Source organism: Protobothrops mucrosquamatus, unplaced genomic scaffold (genome assembly GCF_001527695.2).
Source record: "Protobothrops mucrosquamatus isolate PMUCROS unplaced genomic scaffold, P.Mucros_1.0 scaffold2682, whole genome shotgun sequence".
Taxonomy (NCBI): Eukaryota; Metazoa; Chordata; class Lepidosauria; order Squamata; family Viperidae; genus Protobothrops; species Protobothrops mucrosquamatus.
The window spans coordinates 147,073-164,590 of record NW_015388729.1 but is presented as its reverse complement, the minus strand read 5'-3'; the positions used below and the strand labels follow the sequence as shown (position 1 = coordinate 164,590).

Below are 17,518 nucleotides of genomic sequence, written 5' to 3'. Positions count from 1 at the left end.
GCAGCGCCGCCTCCGGTTCCGCCTCGGGCGCCGGCCCCGGCCCGGACTCCAGCCACCACCCGCGCGGGGCCTCCGCCTCCTCCCCCTCCCCCGGCTCCCCCGGCTGGGCCGGCAGGCGGTGCGGCGCGTCCAGGTAGAGCAGCTCGGCGCGTCCCCGCAGGGCCTTCCGCAGCGCGCCGGTCCGGGCGCGGAACCGCCGGGCGCTCTGCCCGTAGCCGTGGAGACAGAGCAGCCGCAGCTCCCCGCCGCGCGGCGCCGCCGCCATCTCCTTCCGGGTCCCGCGACGGAAGTCCCATGGAGCCATGCCGCACCAATCGGAGGGCAGGAGCGTCTCCCCGGCAACCGCGCGAGGAGACTGGCGGCCAATCCCAGTCTCTCCTCTGGTGGGACGTCCGCGGGAGAGGGGGGGAAAAGAAAGGCGGTGGGTACGCATGCGCTCTGCCGCATGAGGCTTCTGCAACCTGGCGCCCCCGGTCCCGTACTGCTGCTCCATCCTTCCCGGACATGCAGGGCGGCTGAGGATGATGGACTTGGAAGTCGTCGTTTGGAAGGACCCTGTGCTGCTCGCGAACGCCTCTCCCCCTCTGGCATGCGCGCACCTTCGGCCACGACCCCACGAAAGGCCCCAGGGGGCGATGCTGGAGGGGGGGCGGCAGCCAGTCCCGGCTCCGAGGCGCGCCGCCGATTCCCCCCCCCGGCTTTGCAAAAGACCCTCGTTTTGCTGCCCTTCCCGCGAAGCGCCCCCCCCGGCCCCTTCTGCGCGGAGAGAGGAAAGAGACCAGCAATCGCCCCCCCCCCGTCCGGGCCCGCCGGTTGCCCTTTGCAAAGCCCCCTTAACGCAGCCGGAGTCCCCAGCGAGGGTCCGGCCACGCAGTGATGCCCCCTGGGCCTCCCTCCCCCACTGCAATCAACCATTATGGGGGGAGAGAAACTATACCACCAGGCCGCCAAGGAAGCCGTCCCAGTTCTCTAAGGGGAGGCCTCCCTTCTCTCCCCCCCCCCACCCGCTCTTCCTCGGACAAGGGAGGAATGGCTGCAGTTTGCTGTCCCGGCACTGTCACCGGGTGGGGTGGAGTTGGTTTTGTTGTGGTTGTTCATTTTTGGTGCCTTTGTTGATTCCTGGACCAGTCTCCGCAACTTACTTGGCTTGAGACTTTTCAAAACTGGCTTGCCGGCTCCAATCTGAGAATCTCCACAGACATTCAGCTGCCTGGAGGGGAACTCCTTAACTATAATCTCTACACCTAAGCTGGAGTTGGGTTAACCCGGGCATGTTGGGGTCAAACTGAAGGCTTCTCCCACAACCCAAAACTCCCGCCCCAATCTAGTTAATTAGAAAAAGATAACGTGTGTCTGGACACAAAGAGGCACAAGGATGGGATAACACACACAGGTCAATATTAACCAAGCAGTCCGCCAGTCTATTGTGTCCAAAACACACCCTGGATTGCCAAAGGAGTGTCTTCTGGAGAAAGCAAATTGCCATCAAGTGGAGGGCAACATCCCTCGGCTTTTGCTTTAAAAAGTATGTTTTTTGCTCCAGAAAGCACTCTTGGCAAACAGCATCTGCTCCCGGCTCAGATTTCTTTCCCTGCTGAAGCCAGAGGACAAAAACCAAGAGATTTCCAGGTTATCATTCCCAAGTTACTTTTTAAGTCCCTAACAATGCATCACCAGAGTTTTGTTCTGATAGTAACGATGAAAAGTCTTATTCAGGCATGTCAATAATAGCAATAGCATTCTGGCTTGTATACTGCCCCATAATGCTTTACAGCACTCTCTCCGGTTTTACAATGTCAGCATTATTTGCATCTTGCCCCCAACAATCTGGGTCCTCATTTCACCGACCTGGGAAGGACGGAAGGCTGAGTCAACCTTGAGCGGGTCAGGATCAAACTCCTGGCAGTGGGCAGACTCAGCCTGCAGTACGGCACTTTAACCACTGCATTGTCAACCTTCAGAGCGAAAGACAGGAGCCTTTGACCCAAGGCTGCCTTTGGTATCAACCGGCACGGATGGAGACAAGGAGCTTCCTGCACCATCGGATTGCTGGGACCCCCTCTCCCCCTCACACACACCTGCCCTCTTTTGCTCACTGCCACCAGGCCCTCCTCTCCCCACAGCTGCAGCTGTCTGTACTTAGTCATTGGTGTTATTAGTCCAAATATTCAGTTCCTGTGTCTTTGGCAAGCCCCCCTCATTTCCTTCAATCCAATAGCTCTTCTGCTTCTCCAGCTGCCGAACCCCAGTGGTTGCAAGTGGACCTGGAGGCAAAAAGCTGGCTTCCCAAAGAGCTGGCAGCAGAACGCAGCACCCTCCTATCTGGATCAAGCACTGGAGTTGCTTTTTCCCACTGGAGCGTGGGGAGGGACGGGGGAATCACCCCAAAGTGTCCGTGCTCCAGAGTTCGGCCCCTGTTGCTGCTGCTGCTGTTCCACACAGGGCCTGGGACCCGCCTGAGTTCCTGACTCCACTCCAAGGTTTGATGACGCCTTCTCCTCCTCCTCCTCCTGTTGGCAGGAGCAGCTCTTCAGGGCTTCTTTCCCAGCAGACGGGAGGACGGATTTGGCCAGCTTCACCTGGAAAGCAGGAAACCGCAAGAGGATGGATGGATTAGTGCCGTCACTTCATCACCAGAGGGGGATTCACAAGAGCTTCTGCCAGCGGCAGCCCAAGCAGTGACTGATCAATCTGGGCCAGAAATTTTGCACCCTCTCTGCGCGTCCGGCCAGTCCAGTGGTGCTCTCCAAACAAGCCATCACCAGTCACCCTTTGGCCAGTGGCTCAGATCTGCTGCCCACTCGTCAGGTAGCCACTGCCAAGGGGCATGGCGCACAACGCAGAGATCACCAGGGAAAGCCTCCTGCCCCCCCCCATCCCCACTGGCCAAACCCACAGCCCCAGACAGCATGCCCCAATGCAGGGGTAGGCAACCTTGGCTCTTTTATGACTGGTGGACTTCATCTTCCAGAATTCCTGAGCCAGCATGGGGGAACTTTGGCCCCTTGATGACTGGTGGACTTCAACTCCCAGAATTCCTGAGCCAGTATAGCTCAGCTTGGAAACCTCTCTTTCTCCTCAGCATGGCTGGCTCAGGAATTCTGGGAGTTGAAGTCCCCAAGTCATGAAGGCAGCCATAGTTCCCCTCAGCATGGCTGGCTCAGGAATTCTGGGAGTTGAAGTCCACAAGTCATAAAAGAGCCAAGGTCGCCTATCCCTGCTCCAATGTCTTTGCTCTTTCTTTCCTTCCATTCTTGGTAGAACAGCTGTGGCCATCACTCAGGCCCGGATCAACGCAAGGCCTTCTCTGCTGGGCATGCCAGCCCATGCTCCAGGCAAGGAGCCCCCTCTCAAAGGCAGCCTTAAGCAAAGTCCTCCAGGGAGGGGCACAGGTAAGCTGCCCTGAGCAAATGAAGAGGCCTCTTCTGATCTGCATTTGGGGCAGAATAACCCGGGCGGATTCTGAATCGGGAGAAGAATCTAGTGCAGTGTTTCTCAACCTTGACAATTTTAAGGCATGTGGACTTCAACTACCAGAATTCCACAGCCAGCAATGCTGGCTGTGGAATTCTGGGAGTTGAAGTCCACATGCCTTAAAATTGTCAAGGTTGAGAAACACTGATCTAGTGGGTTGTCAACTCAATTGCTTAAAGCTCGCCTGCCTGGACAGCTGGAAGGTGAGGCAATTCCACAATAGAGCCAGGCAGATTTCCCCCCCACCCACCCCGCTGCGTTTCCTCTCCCACCCCAGCCTCAGGGGAGAAAACAGCTGCCAGTCAATGCCAGTAACAGGCTGGCATATTGCTGGAGCTGTTCCTAGACAACAATCCGCTTCTCTTCCGAACAAACTCTTTCGAAACGCGCCTAAGAGTCTTCTGGAGGAGACACTAAAAAGCATCAGCAGCACCCAGGGACAGAGGCATGCTAGACAGGCCTTCCCAAATAGCCCTACGGAGAGGATCGGTGCGTGNAGCCTTCCCCACCTGGGGGGCCAGAAGAGGCTGGTGGTGCATCCCCCTCTCTACATAGACTGCACCTGGCCATTAATATCGAGTCCTTGGGGGGGTGGTCCCAGGCTGCCTTGAACCCTTTCCGGTTCCTTCCCAGCCCTCCCTGTCTCCCAGCCACCGTGACCCCCCCTTACCTCATAAGGTGTCAGCAGAGGCTTTTCAAAGGCCTCCCCCCAGTCTATGGAGAGGCGGGGGCATGCTACCTGCACCCAGCTGTGTGGAGAAAGAAAATGGGGGTGGGTGGGTGGGATGCAGGATAGACTTGGTCCAGTTCCCCCCCCTCCCGATGGAACTGGGTGGCACCACAGCAATACATACAACAATCTCAGTGTATTTAAGAAAATAAAGACACCCCCCAATAGCCTGGGATTCTCCAGCCCTCCTGACCGCCCCCCCCCCAGTGTAGCCAGAGGGCAAACAAATATGAAGAGGGTCTTCCAGTACTCACGCCTCAACATCTGGAAACAGCTGCAGTTTGCTGGGGAAGATTTCTGAGAGGAGAAGCCGGACGTAGGGACGCCCTGCCGCCTGCAGGCTCGACTCCAGGTGCTGCAAAAAAGGAGAGGGGGCTGACTCTGGGGACCCTCGCTGCCGCCTCCTTGGGCAGGGAGCTTCGCAGTGGGGGCCGCTTGCCAGAAGGGGAGATTCCCACGAAGGCTTTCCCCAAACGAAGTGGGGAGATCAGGGGAGGGGGGAGCTCCTTGCCCTCGCTCTGGGGGGACCTGCCCAGATCACCTTCCTCGCCAGGGTCTCCTCAGAGCCTGCCCTGGTGGCCTCCCGGGGGTCTTCCAGGACGGGACCCCAAATCGGGCTGCCTCCCCACCCAGCCCCCCCCCTTCTGAAGCAGGGAAGGCCGAAGGGGAAGAAGGAGCCCAGGGAGCAGCGGGCACAGGCTGCAGCCAATCCGAGGGCCTCGCGTCCGCCAGGCACAGCCCTGCCCGGTCCAGCAGCTCCAGGTGCTGCCAGGCCTGGCCAGAGGACTCACCTGCAGGATGGCCGGAGACCCCTGCCGGCCCAGGGTGCCCAGGATGAGGCCCCACTTGTGGGCACGGGCCGCCCGGCGGATGGCCGCCTTCCGCGACTCCTGCATGCGCTCGTGGGCGTAGAGCTCCTGGTAGAAGGCCTTGCTGTACGGATCGTACCTGAGGGAGGAGCGCAAGGAGGGGGCCCTGAGTGGGCAGCAGCCAAGCCCTGGATTCCCCAAGGCCTGGCCCAAGGTCAGGAGTGCGAGTACAACAGTTCTCGTAAAGACGGCACTGAAAAAAGTGACTTATGACCGATTTTCACACTTATGACCGTTGTCGTATTCCCAGGGTCACGTGATCAAAATCCAGACACTTGGCCACTGACTCACATTTACGACGGTCGCAGGGGTCGTGTGATCCCCTTTTGCCACCTCCTGACCAGCAAAGTCACCGTGGAAGCGGAGTGGCTCGCCCTTCCTCTCAGGGCAGCTAACCCTGGCTGGAAGCCTCCAGGCGCTGGTTCTTGGCCAGTTAGGATTCCTGCCCTTCCAGTGCCTTCCATTTTTATCTCGGGCCCTGCATTCACAAGGCCCTCCGTCTCCCAGGGGCCCTCCAAGCCCCCTCAGAGCCGCTTCTGCTTCCTGGATCATCCTCACGGCTCTTTCCTGAACCGGTTCCTAACTGAACCCGTCTTTGAGGTGGTGCCCAGGCTGGCCCCGGGCCACACTGGCCCAACCAAGGCAGACCACAACTCCTTGCCCAGACCCTTCAAGAATCTCCGTGGCGTCTTCCCTGAAGCCACACAGGAAGGGTTGGCAACGGCCTTCTTACAGAGGCCTTCTGAATTCCTAGGACTCCCCCATGCCAGGAGTAACAAACCAGATCCTGCTTAGCTTTCGAGCGGGATGTGTGTGTCCAAGGTTGGCCACTTTAAGACTGGTGGACTTCAACTCCAAGAATTCCCCAGCCAGCTGAACCAGGGGTGTCCAAGCATGGCCACTTTAAGACCTTGGATTTTTAACTCCCAGAATTCCCCAGCCAGCTGGACCAGGGGTGTTCAACGTTGGCAGCCTGAAGACCTGTGGACTTCGACTCCCACGCTTTCCCCAGCCAGCAAGAATTCTGGGAGTTGAAGTCCACAAGTCTTCAGGCTGCCAACATTGAACACCGCTGCTTTAGAGCCACGAGCCACAAAAGCCGGGAAGGCGGGAGAGGGTGGACACAGCCCCTGCCTGTAATCACAGAGCTGGACGGTGCCACTGGAGTCACCAAATTAAAGCCCCTGCTGGACAGAAACTCTTTTTGCGGTAATGCAGTTTAAAAACCGCATTTTTTTTTTTTGCAGTTACATTACACTGGTAACCCACATTCAGCATGTAATTAACTATTTCGAAATAATACAATCTCGGTTTTTTGCGTCAGCCCCGAGACTGATAAGCAGTTCCCCAATTTTTTTTTTGCCCGAGTCACTAAAAAAGATGCTGAGAAAGTCGGACCCATCGAAGGCCTCGGGCTAGGAACGTCCCTCTCTAGCAAGAGTGCCTCACATCCCCTGCTCCCATCAGGCCCTAACTGGGTCACTCCCCTCCCTGGGTTCTAAGGGGGGGGGCGGTTTTCGGCTGTTCTCGGGATAAGCGGAGAACTGGGGTCAGTGCGTGATCCACTCCAGCAGCATTCGCAACCTCAGCAACTTTCAGATGCATGGACCAAGTCCTAAATTCCCCTTTTGGCTGTGGAATTCTGGGAGCTGAAGTCCAGCCAAAGAGTAACAAGAGTTGAAAGGGACCTTGGAGGTCTTCTAGTCCAACCCCCTGGTCAAGCAGGGGAACCCATACCATTCCAGACAGATGGCTGTCCAATTTCTTCTTGAAAACCTCCAGAAGTGATGGAGCACCCACAACTTCTGGAGGTAAGGTGTTCCACTGGTTAATTGTTCTCACTGTCAGGAAGTTTCTCCTTAGTTCTAGGTTGCTTCTCTCCTTGATGAGTTTCCATCTATTTTGCTTCTTGTCCTGCCTTCGGGCGCTTTGGAGAATAGCTTGACTCCCTCTTCTTTGGGGCAGCCCCTGAGATATTGGACCACTGCTATCCTGTCACCCCTAGTCCTTCTTTTCACTAGACCACGGGTGGGCAACCTTGGCCCTTTTATGACTGGTGGACTTCAACTCCCAGAATTCCTGAGCCAGCCACTCTGAGGGGAAAGGGAGAGGTTTCCAAGCTGAGCCATGTTGGCTCAGGAATTCTGGGAGTTGAAGTCCACCAGTCATAAAAGAGCCCAGGTTGCCTACCCCTGAGCTAGACCTCCCCAAATCCTGCAACCGTTCTTTGTATGTTTTAGCCTCCAGTCCCCTAATCATCTTTGTTGCTCTTCTCTGCACTCTTTCTAGAGTCTCAGCATCTTTTTAAAAATATGGTGACCAAAACTGGATGCCCTGTCCTAGGAAATCTCTGGCAGATGACCATCCAGCGTCCGTCTGAAGTCCTCTAGTGCAGGGGTCCCCAAACTGTGGGCCACGGCCCACTACTGGGCTCTGGTCTACTGGCCACTGGGACACGGAACAGGCAGGTCAGCTAGCGCTGCCGCCGCTACGCAGGACACCACAGTGCTAGTGAGTGTCACGCGAGTGCTAGCACCCCCCCCATTTGCATCATGCGTGCTTGCAGCCCCATTTGTGTCTCTGTGCGTGCATGTAAAATGCTTCCCCCTCCCATTCCCTCCGGTCCACCAACCGAGAAAGGTTGGAGACCCCTGCTCTAGTGAAGGAAGTCTCCCCTTCAGCCCAGTCAGGAAATCAGTTGCTCCTGGTGCTGAGCCTTTGGTTGGGCCCCTGGTTCTGCTCCTGCTCTCAGGGGCCACAGAGAACAACCCCCCCCCCGAGCAGTAGCTCTTCTGAGGAGTGAAGACTCTCAACCTGACTTGTCTCAGACTTTTTTCTGCAGGCGAAACGTAGCTGAGTCCTCATCCTTCTAGGGCAGGGGTCTTCAAACTTGGCCCTTTTATGACTTGTGGACTTCAATTCCCAGAATTCCTCAGCCAGGCACACCAATCATAAAAGGGCCAAGTTGGAAGACTCCTGTTCTAGCGTGTTCACCATCCTGACAACCCCCCTGAGCATCGGCTGCCATCATCTCTCTCCTGTTTGGGACGTGGTCCCCAGAACCGGCCCCAGGACCCCAAATAAGGCTCCATGTTTTCATATGAAGCCTCTTTTAGTGCCTTCGTGGGCTACTTCTTTTGAAAGACCCCACTTCTTTCTCCCCAGGACAGGAAAACATCCCACTCATCTGTGGCAGTTCTGGTCAGAAAGGCTGGGGGGGGGGGAGGGCTGTGTCTGCCCACCCTGTTGTGGGAGACCCAAGACACAGACCCTCATTCACTGTTTGAGATCCCCGGGTGACCCACTCCCTGTCCATCAGTGTCCCCCCCCCACACACACACAGCAGAAGCATCTGGGTCTGTTCCAGAGATGCACACCCAAGTGGGCCTCCCCCCGCCGGGAAACAAAAGGGGCAGGGAGGGCTCTGGGCCCCCAGGGGAAGCAGATATGGCTTCCCTTTCAACTCTCATCTTCACCCCACTGAAGAACCCTGTGTCCCCCCATCCCCCCCCACTGTTGCCCTCTAGCCGCAGCCTGCCTGTGGCCTGGCATCCCTTCTGCCCGTGGGGTGGGAGTGCGCCAGAGGGCAGTCCAGGCCCCGAGTGGGCTGGCTTCCGAGGGGAAACCCTCTCGGCTGTCCGGCCCCACCCTCTCCCGGCCGTGAAGATACCTGTAGGCGGGAATGCCGGGGTTGGCGATCATGATGGACTCCAGGTGGAAGCGCCCGTCTCCCAGGTAGCTGCAACAGAGAGGGGAGGTCAGCAAAATGGGGGGGTGGGGGTGGAGTGGGGAGGAATCTTTGTAGGGGCCAAGAACCAGGGAGAGCCTTGCAAAAAGGGGGGGGCAGGTTATGAACCCTTGGCCACCCCAGCAGTTCGAAAGCATGCAAATGGAAATACAAGCAGTCCTCAACTTACAATAGTTCCATTTAGTGACCGTTCAAAGTTACAACAGCACTGAAAAAAGTGACCTGTTTTCCACATTTTATGACCGTTGCAGACGCTTGGCAACAGACTCGTATTTATGACAGTCGCAGCATCCTGGGGGGGGGGGTGTCACGCCATCCCCTTTGCCACCTTCTGACCGGCAAAGTCCATGAGGAAGCCAGATCCACTTAACAACCATTATTATTATTATTATTATTATTATTAATTCCATTTATATCCCATGTCTGCTAACTGAACAACTGCGGTGATTCACTCTGACAAGAAAGGTCGTAAACTGGAGCAAAACCCACTTAAGAACCATCTTGCTTAGCGACAGAAATTTTGGGCTGAACTGTGGTTGTAAGTCGAGGACTCCCTGTAGATAAATAGGCACCCTTTCAGTGGGAAGGCAACCGCGTTCTGCGTGCCTTGGCATGCAGTCATGCCGGCCACGTGAGACCACGGAAGCATCTTCAGGCCCCAGGACAATTGTGGCCCTCCCCCGGCTAAGAAAGGGGGTGAACAGCGCCCCCTGGAGGCAGACAGGGGGAAACCTTTATCCTTTTTTAAAAATGTACTACTACAATATTTGCACCCAGACTCCTGAAGGCTCCTGGGTCACGTTCTCATTGGGCAGGGGTAGGCAACCTTGGCTCTTTTATGACTCGTGGACTTCAACTCCCAGAATTCCTGAGCCAGCTATGCAGGGGTAGGCAACCTTGGCTCTTTTATGACTCGTGGACTTCAACTCCCAGAATTCCTGAGCCAGCTATGCTGGCTCAGGAATTCTGGGAGTTGAAGTCCACGAGTCATAAAAGAGCCAAGGTTGCCTACCCCTGTCCTTGGGCATCAACATTTTCTCCCAGATCAAGGCTCTTTGGGGCTCACTTCTGGCCACTGAAGCCCCTTCCTCAAATTTGGCCTCATCCCCTATCCACCGCCCAAGGACACTCTGGATCGGACCCTGCTTAGCTTCCCCAAGACCACCCAGATCGGCCAAATTCTGCCATCCAGCTACACAAGACCGGACTGAACTCCTGCTTAACATGTAGGGCACAAGATCCCTGCTCTACCTGAGGATCTGGTCAAGCTTTTGTTTGCTTTTATAGATCTCTAATTTACTCCGACCCTCCTCCTCCCTTGCGGGGGATAGGCAGGCGTCCGCAAACTCAATCCGCAGGCAGGTAAATGACCGTACGAGGCCTCCCTTTGCCTGGTTAATGGGGATTTGCATGGAACAAACACATTGCTTTAACAAAAAAAGCAATCATAAAGTGGAAAATAAGACAAAGCAGCTGTTTATCTACTTATTTCTGGGGCAGCTGACACACACACACACACACACACACACACACTGCTGCTGAAGAGGGCAATTCCAACAGACACACACAAAAAAAGTATTTTCTTTCTTTCTGCACTAGGGATGTTGGCCACTTTAAGACCTGCGGCTTTCAACGGGTGGGGGATTCTGGGAGTGGAAGTCCACAGGGGGCCACCGCTGGACTCCCCTGCTCTACCTCAAACACCCAGCTTTTGCAGCAAGATGACCCTCACCAGCCTCTGTCCCAAGCCCCCCTCTGGGACAAGAGAAAGAAAGGAACCTATCGGCATCTCCGAGGGCTTTGCGGCACCACAAAAAGCAGCAGCAGCAGCGGGACTGAGCATGGGGGTGTTTGGTGCTGGGTTTGGGGGGGGGGACACGTCTAATCGGGAGGCGTCCAGGTCTCCATTTGAAGTCATGCGTCAAGTCAGCCATTACCCTGCCAGCTCCTTCATTTGGTTCCCCCTAACGAAGTCGGAAAACGGATCAGACGGAGAACCTGACCAGGTTTGGGCCTTAACTGGAGAGCCACATTCTGGAGGGTCAAAGCCAATTTGGCCGTTTGGGGAAAGCTGCCCTGAGGCGGCTGATAGCCGGGGCAGAGCAGACGGCAGCGCCCAGCCTGGCACCCCACTCCTCCTTCCAGTGGACAGCCCCCCACCCCGGTCTCTGGAAGCAGCACCCCCAGGGTTTCCAGGCCTGGGGAATGTGCGAAACCATCCCAGTTGGCACACTGACTCAGCCGCTGCCGAGACCATCGCCAGGAGTCCGGCTGGACCTTTGGGCAAGAAGACAAAGCTGCCTGTGGCTCAATTGCATTTGCTTCATCTGGGGGGGAAGGAGGGGGGGGGGCTGAGCAGGTGGCTCTGACCTGAGCTGAGCACCCAGCAGGTCTCCCACCTGCAGGGTCTGCCCTCCCGCTCCAGCAGCTCTCCTGCCCCCCCCCCCCAGCATCCCTGGGGGCCTTTAGCAGCCCGGTCTTGGTGGGCTCACCCCCTTCAGCCATGCAGAGTCCCAGGAAGGAGCAGGAGACCTGCAGATGCGAGGATAAACTCCAGATCCAGCAGAGAAGGCAGACTACGGGTCCCTTTATCAGCCCAGAGGGACCTTTTCTGGGTTGGCCCCCACCCCCTGGGGACTTCTCCCCTTTGAGGTGAGGTTGGAGTCGTCTCTGTTGAGTCTCTAGGGGTCCCTCAAGGCCTGGTTAGGCCAGCAGGCCTGGGGGTCCCAGGTGGACCAGGGAGGTGGCTCCACAACTGTTAACATCTTTTAGTCTATTATTTCTTTTAGTTTGGTTTTTATACTTTTTAATCTATTTATTAACTGTGTTTGTTATATGCTGCCCAAAGATGCTTGCTTGTGAGATGGGAAAGAAAGAAAGAAAGAAAGAAAGAAAGAAAGAAAGAAAGAGAGAGAGAGAGAGAGAGAGAGAGAGAGAGAGAGAGAGAGAGAGAGAGGAAGGAAGGAAGGAAGGAAGGAAGGAAGGAAGGAAGGAAGGAAGGAAGGAAGGAAGGAAGGAAGGAAGGAAGGAAGGAGGAAGGAAGGAAGGAAGGGAAGAAGGAAGGAAGGGAAGAAGGAAGGAAGGGAAGAAGAAAGGAAAGAAGGGAGGGAGGGGGAGAGGAAGATAAAAGGAAGGAAGGGGGAGGCAAGAAAGGAAGGAAGGAAAGAAAGAAAGGAAAAGAAAGAAAGAGGAAGGAAGGAAGGAAAAAAGGAAGGAAAGAAAAAAGAGAGGAAGGAAGGAAAGAAAGAAAAAGAAAGAAAGAGGAAGGAAGGAAGGAAGGAAGGAGAGGGAGGATGGCAGGAAGGAAGGAAGGAAGGAAGGAAGGAAGGAAGGAAGGATGGCAGGAAGGAAGGAAGGAAGGAAGGAAGAAAGGAAGGAAGGAAGGAAGGAAGGGAAGGAAGGAAGGAAAGAAGGGAGAAAGCCCACCAACTGAATGAAGAGGAAGGTAAAGGCTTATTTATTTTATCAAAATCCTTCCTGTAGCTGCCCTTCTTTCAATCAACTCTGGCCAGCTCCCAATCACATGAAAAGACATATAAAATCATATTAAAACTATAAAAATAAGCCGATTAAAACATGAACATAAAAACCCAACAAAAATCTGGTGCGAAATCAAATTTCCAATGTGCGATTATCCTCTTGGGGGGAAGCCGGGCCTTCAAGGCTGAAGGGGGGGGGGGCTGCTGAACTTCGGAGGGGGGCAGAGTGGTCCATAGGTCAGGGGCTGGCAGGGAGGAGGCCCCACCTTCCCTGACCAGGTGCTCCCCCCCCCAGCCAACCTCTCCTCTCTCCCCCCCCCCCCAGTACTCCCNAAAGAGAGGAAGGAAGGAAAGAAAGAAAAAGAAAGAGGAAGGAAGGAAGGAGAGGGAGGAAGGAAGGAAGGAAGGGAGGAAGGAAAGAAGGAAGGAAAAGAAAGAAAGAGGAAGGAAGGAAGGAAGGAAGGAAGGAAAAAAGGAAGGAAAGAAAAAAGAGAGGAAGGAAGGAAAGAAAGAAAAAGAAAGAGGAAGGAAGGAAGGAGAGGGAGGGAGGAAGGAAGGAAGGGAGGAAGGAAAGAAAGAAAGGAAAAGAAAGAAAGAGGAAGGAAGGAAGGAAGGAAGGAAGGAAGGAAAAAAGGAAGGAAAGAAAAAAGAGAGGAAGGAAGGAAAGAAAGAAAAAGAAAGAGGAAGGAAAGAAGGAAGGAAAGAAGGGAGAAAGCCCATCAACGCCAACCAACTGAATGAAGAGGAAGGTAAAGGCTTATTTATTTTATCAAAATCCTTCCTGTAGCTGCCCTTCTTTCAATCAACTCTGGCCGGCTCCCAATCACAGATGAAAAGACATATAAAATCATATTAAAACTATAAAAATAAGCCGATTAAAACATGAACATAAAAACCCAACAAAAATCTGGTGCGAAATCAAACTTCCAATGTGCGATTATCCTCTTGGGGGGAAGCCGGGCCTTCAAGGCTGAAGGGGGGGGGCTGCTGAACTTCGGAGGGGGGCAGAGTGGTCCATAGGTCAGGGGCTGGCAGAGAGGAGGCCCCACCTTCCCTGACCAGGTGCTCCCCCTCCCCAGCCAGTCTCTCCTCTCTCCCCCCCCCCCAACACTCCTCTGCACCTCCTCCAGCCCTTCGGAGGCATTCACAGCACATTAAGCATTTCCCCTGCTCCGATAATGAGGCCTGCAGGCTTGGCTAATTTGCTGTCCTTAAGGAAAAGGAGCCGGCTGCAGCATCCAAGCCGGCCATCCATCCTTTGGCCTCCGGCCATTCGCTCTGTCGCCCCGCAGAGAGCACAGCCCGTGGCTGGCAGAGAGGCCCACGGGTGTCAGAACCCACCACCCCAGAATAGCAGAGTGGGAAGAGACCTTGGAGGTCTTCTAGTCCAGCCCCCTGCTCGAGCAGGAGATCCCAGACCATCTCAGACAAATGGCTGTTCAGTCTCTTCTTAAAAACCTCCAGTGATGAAGCACCCACGATTTCTGGTGGCCAGTTGTTCCACTGATTAATTGTTCTCACTGTTAGGAAGTTTCTCCTTAATTCCATGTTGCTTCTCTCCTTGATTAGTTTCCATTTTCCTTCCTTCCTTCCTTCCTTCCTTCCTTCCTTCCTTCCTTCCCAGAATCCTAGGGCTGGAAGGGACCTTGGTGGTCTTAAAGCCCACCCACCCTGCTCAGGCAGAAAACCCTATACCATTTCAGACCAATGGCTGTTCAACCTCTTCTTGAAAACCCCGAGTGATGAAAGACCCACAGCTTCTGGGGGGAAGCCCTTCCACTAATTAATTGTTCTAACTGTCAGGAAATTTCTCCTTAGTTCCAGGTTGCTTCTCTCCTTGATTAGTTTCCATCGGTTGGTTCCTGTCCTGCCTCGGATGATCTGCCTTTTTCAAACTCCAACTTCGGCTTGCCAGCCCAGCCACCTTCCCAAACCCACTCAGATGGGTCCTGGGCTGGCTAAGCCTGGGCCCAGAGCAGGGAACCCCCACCGAGCTTTCCATAAAACCCCATTCCTGCTCCTTCAGAAGTCTTCTTGGGCTGGGCTGGGCTCTTGACCCTGGGATTCTGGCACCGGGAAAGGCACAGCTGAATGACGGACAGAGACACGGCCACTCTGTCCATCTAGCCTCGGGTGGAAGTTCAGAAGGACTGCACCAAAAGCTCCCAGCTTTTGTTCATAAGGACCAGAAGCCTGAGCTTTAAAAATTAATAGTTTACAGCTGAGCCTCTGGAGGATATTCTAGCCAAATTTGACACTCGACCCCTGGGAGTGCTCTACCCCAAGGGTCTCCAAACTTAGTAACTTTACGACTGGTGGACTTCAACTCCCAGAATTCCTCAGCCAGCCATAAAGTCCACAAGCATGGCTGGCTGAGGAATTCTGGGAGTTGAAGTCCAAGGCTGGAGACCCCTGCGGTCTACCCTCTTAGTTGGAATGGAGGTGAAATTTAATTCAGGCTCCCGTGCTAATAGGCAATCTGGGATACAATTATCCCTTTCATTGGTGCAGTTTTCCCAATTTTGCAGTACAACCCATTATTCAAACACAGAGCATCAAAAGGCACAAATGAGGAGAAAGTGCCCTGGGAGAACTATTTTTAATGTCATTACCTACGAAGTTTAATGAGAACATTTAAAGATCCTTTGCTTATTGATGCAAATGTGGGAAAAGCTTGAGAGAAAGGGAATGTTTTCGAAACGAAGGCACATATGTTTGTGCCTTCTTATTAATGAAAGACCCCGTGCTTGTTCGGTGCCAAGGGGAGACTGGGGGGGTGGGGGGTGTCTCTCGAGTGCCCTACCCTGGATGCCGGCCTACCAGCAAAGCCAGAGGGGGTCTCTGAGAGCTGCATGCAACGAAATTCCATTTTAACGCATGTTTGGTTAGTGTACATTCAAAGTGACAATAAAGTTTTTCTTCCATTCTACTCACACGATGGCGTCCGTCTCCTGGGCCAGCCGGGGCGACGTGCAGCCCAGCAGTTCTCCTGGGGAGAGGGGCTTGCACTGGGGGGTCCAGACACGGTAGTCAGGCTGGAGTTCCCGGGAGGCGGCCTGTGGAGGGAGGAGGGCGTGGAGTGACGTGGGGGACCCAGAGAGAGATTTGGGAGCCCCGTTGCTCAACCCAGCGCATTGCCAACCGGGGGGATTCCCCGGCAGCCTCGTGGTTGTCTCGAGGGAGGGACCCCCAGTGGGGAGCTTGGCCTCTGAGGGTCCCCGACGGCTCATTCCTGAATCCTAGACAGCGACAAGCCTTGGGGGGGGGAAAGGGGGCTCTTGCCAGCATCCCTAAGGCTCCCCAAAGGCCACTGAGGATCCAGAAGGCTTGATGTGTGGCTGGCACCTTCTTATGTTCACACCGTGTTGTGCACAGACACCTGTCAGTCCTCCAGAGCACCGAGGGTGTCACACACACACACACACACATGTGGGAGGGAGGCTGCCCCTGTCCAGAAAGCGAAAACGGGGCCAGAGGACAACAGGGACCTTCTGACCTTCCTGTGTTCGCAGTGGGAGGCAAAGGCAGACCCACAACCACGGGAGAGAGGCCTCAAAACGTCTCCCCCACCCCATTACTTCAAGGTTGGGGGGGGTCAAAAGAGCTGCTCCTGCTGCTCCTTCCTTCCTTCCCCCCTGGGAGAGCTGCGCAGGGAGGGGGCCATGCTACCTCCTGGATGGCCTGCTTGCAAGAGGCAGGGGGCATCCCCTGCATGCAAAGCCCCCCTCCCCCCCAGGACTGGTAGGGCAGCAGGCTCCCTTCCACCCACCTGCAGCGCGGAGGCGAACTGGATGGTGCTGACCAGGGCCAGCTGAGCCCCGGAGGGGAAGTTGAAGCGGAGGGTCTGGACGAGGTGGGCCGTGTCGATCTTGATGTCCACAAACACGTAGAGCATCTTCAGGCCCTGCGTGGGGTCGATGGGAACTGTGGGAGCAGCGGACAAGTTTACAGGTTGTCCTCGGCCTACGACACAGCCGAGCCCAAAAGCTCTGTTGCTAAGCGAGACATTTGTTGAGTACTGCCCCGTTTTACAACCTTGCCACCGTTGTTAAGTGAATCACTGCAGTTGTTAAGCAAGTAACACGGCTGTTAAGTGAATCTGGCTCCCCCACTGACTTTTGTCAGAAGTCGCAGAAGAGGGGGTCACACGACCCCCAGGACGCTGCAACCGTCATAACTATGAGCCTGTTGCCAAGCCTCTGAATTTTGATCACATGACCACCTGGGGACGCTGCAGCGGTCGCAAGTGTGGAAAATAAGTCACTTTCTTCAGCGCCGTTGTAACTTTGAATGGTCATTAAACTATTGTAAGTTAAAGACTACCTATGTAATAGGATTGGAAGGGACCTTGGAGGTCCTCTAGTCCAGCCCCCTGCTCAAGCAGGAGACCCTGTATCAGGGGTAGGCAACCTTGGCCCCTTCATGACTCATGGACTTCAACTCCCAGAATTCCTGAGCCAGCATGGCTCAGCTTGGAAACCTCTCCCTTTCCCCTCAGCATGGCTGGCTCAGGAATTCTGGGAGTTGAAGTCCACCAGTCATAAAAGAGCCAAGGTTGCCCACCCCTGCCCTACACCATCCCAGACAAATGGCTGTCCAGCCTCTTCTTAAAAGCCTCCAGTGATGGAGCCCCCACGATTTCTGGAGGCCAGTCGTTCCACTGATTAACAGAATAACAGACATGGAAGGGACCTCAGAGGTCTTCTAGTCTAACCCCCTGCTCAAGCAGGAGACCCTATACCATTCAAGACAAATGGCTGTCCAATCTCTTCTTGAAAACCTCCCAAAATGATGGAGCACCCACAACTTCTGGAGGCAGGTTGTTCCACTGGTTAATTGTTCTAACTGTCAGGAAGTTTCTCCTTAGTTCTAGGTTGCTTCTCTCATTGATGAGTTTCCATCCGTTGCTTCTTCTCCTGCCTTCAGGGGGCTTTGGAGAAGAGGTGGACCCCCTCCGCTTCTTTGGGGAAGCCCCCCAGATACTGGAAGGCTGCTATCCAGTGCCCCCCCCGCTCCTCCTTTTCATGAAACCAGGCACTCCTAGTTCCCTGACTGTTCATCTTACGGTTTAGTCTCTGCTCCCCTGATTGTCTGTGTGGTTCTTGCCCGCACCGGAGGGAGCAAAGGCTGCGTCTGCCAACTGCCCCCCCATCGCCAGCGGTCCAAGCCCAAGGGGGCTCCAGAGGAGGCAGAGGGGAATCCAAAATGCCAAAATCTC

General features: G+C 55.0%; 1 protein-coding gene across 1 annotated transcript in view; it reads right to left on the bottom strand.

The window, feature by feature from the left end:
* Positions 1-2,327: 2,327 nt before the first annotated feature.
* DPH1 (diphthamide biosynthesis 1) overlaps positions 2,328-17,518 on the bottom strand; it is a 37,178-nt gene continuing 21,987 nt past the window's right edge. Inside the window, exons 5-11 of the mRNA XM_029286002.1 lie at positions 16,070-16,224; positions 15,235-15,356; positions 8,744-8,812; positions 5,059-5,152; positions 4,459-4,559; positions 4,145-4,223; positions 2,328-2,579 (exon numbers count right to left, since the gene is read on the bottom strand). Of these exons, the coding sequence (XP_029141835.1) occupies positions 2,328-2,579; positions 4,145-4,223; positions 4,459-4,559; positions 5,059-5,152; positions 8,744-8,812; positions 15,235-15,356; positions 16,070-16,224 (872 nt within the window). The remainder of the gene's footprint in view (positions 2,580-4,144; positions 4,224-4,458; positions 4,560-5,058; positions 5,153-8,743; positions 8,813-15,234; positions 15,357-16,069; positions 16,225-17,518) is intronic.